The sequence below is a fragment of the Dipodomys ordii genome, unplaced genomic scaffold (assembly GCF_000151885.1).
Source record: "Dipodomys ordii isolate 6190 unplaced genomic scaffold, Dord_2.0 Scaffold105, whole genome shotgun sequence".
Lineage (NCBI taxonomy): Eukaryota > Metazoa > Chordata > Mammalia > Rodentia > Heteromyidae > Dipodomys > Dipodomys ordii.
Window position 1 is genome coordinate 3,410,275 of NW_012267321.1, and position 1,383 is coordinate 3,411,657.

The 1,383-nt window shown below is 58.8% G+C and overlaps 1 protein-coding gene across 1 annotated transcript in view; it reads left to right on the forward strand.

Moving 5' to 3' along the window:
* Cacng8 (calcium channel, voltage-dependent, gamma subunit 8) overlaps positions 1–1,167 on the forward strand; it is a 12,385-nt gene extending 11,218 nt beyond the window's left edge. Inside the window, exon 5 of the mRNA XM_013027637.1 lies at positions 1,163–1,167. Coding sequence (XP_012883091.1) covers positions 1,163–1,167 — 5 coding nt within the window. The remainder of the gene's footprint in view (positions 1–1,162) is intronic.
* Positions 1,168–1,383: the final 216 nt, after the last annotated feature.

The window sequence follows — 1,383 nt, forward strand, 5'->3', positions numbered from 1 at the left end:
CGGGCCCGGCCCCCGCGCCCTCCCCGAGCGCGCGGGATGGAGACTGCCGTCGTGCCGCGCCCCGCCCCCAGCCCGGCCCGCAGAGCCCTCCTCTCCGCCCCCCTCCCCTCCGGATCAGGGACACCCCCACCCCCCTGCGGGGGAGGAGGAAAGGGGGAGCAGGGGCGCCGGCGAGGGAAGGTCGTGATTTATTACTCACTGATGATGGTGATGATGTTGGCGGTGGTGGCGGCGGGATTCTGGGGCCGTGGGGCGGGCCGTGGTGTTTTTTGCAGTTTTGAGCTGTTTCCTTTTCCATGTTTTGCTGTGTGCATGTGGGGGCGGGGCGGGGGGGAGGGGAGGGAGGGTCTCCCAGCCCGGCCCGGCCCGACTCCTGGAGAGGGGCCTCGAACACATGAATATAGAGTTACACTTACCAACCGACTACACCTATCCATCTCTCCTCTCTCTCCTCCCCCCCCGCCCCCCCTCTCTCTCTGTCCATGCTGGCTGTAAAGGGCCAGCCCAGGGCCAGCCTGCCAATCCAGGCCCGGCCCCAGACAGCTGGCACACATGCAGTGAACCAGCCTTAGAATTGACCAGCTAGTGGGGCTGAGGGGACAGAAGAGGCCAGGGACAGACAGAGCCTGCCCATGCAAATGGGCAGATGGCCTTAAGCAGGACAGCCACCCGTGTAGAGGCTGCCAAAACACAGCACACAACACCAGCCCCCGGCCTCTTCAAACTCACGCCCTTAGCCGCTCTGGTGACCCTAACCACTCAGGTGGCTGTGATATGAGGATGGGGGTTCGAAGTCCACCTGGGAAGGGAAGTCTGTGAGACTCCTCATCTCCAGTGGACCACCAAAAAGCTAGAAGTGGAGCTGGGGCTCAAGTGGTACAGTGCCAATCTGAGCAAAGATGCTGAGGGACTGCACCTAGGCCCTGGGGCCAAGCCCCAGGACTAGCACCTATGCACACACACACATTCTAGCTCTTGTGGGAATAACAAATACAGATTCCCAGGCATGGGGCTGGAGTACAGAGTTGCAAGACCATGGAATGAATGCTTTGCTAACTCATTAACTCAGCCCTTCCTCCTGTGGACAGTCCTGAGCATCTACTAACTTACTGATTGGTGAGTTAGGACCCTGGAGGTGACGCATCCCGACCTTTGCTCTCAGTTTAGTGTCAGCAAAAGCAGCAAACTAAAGCCATGCACTGGTGGCTCACACCTGTAATCCTAGCTACTCAGGAGGCTGAGGTCTGAGAATCATGGTTCAAAACCAACCCAGGCTGGAAAGTTTAGGAGACCCTTTTCCAAATAACCACAAAAAGCTGGAAGTGGCCCTGTGGCTCAAGTAGTAGAATGCTAGCCTTGAGCACAAAAGCTCAGGAACAGCAC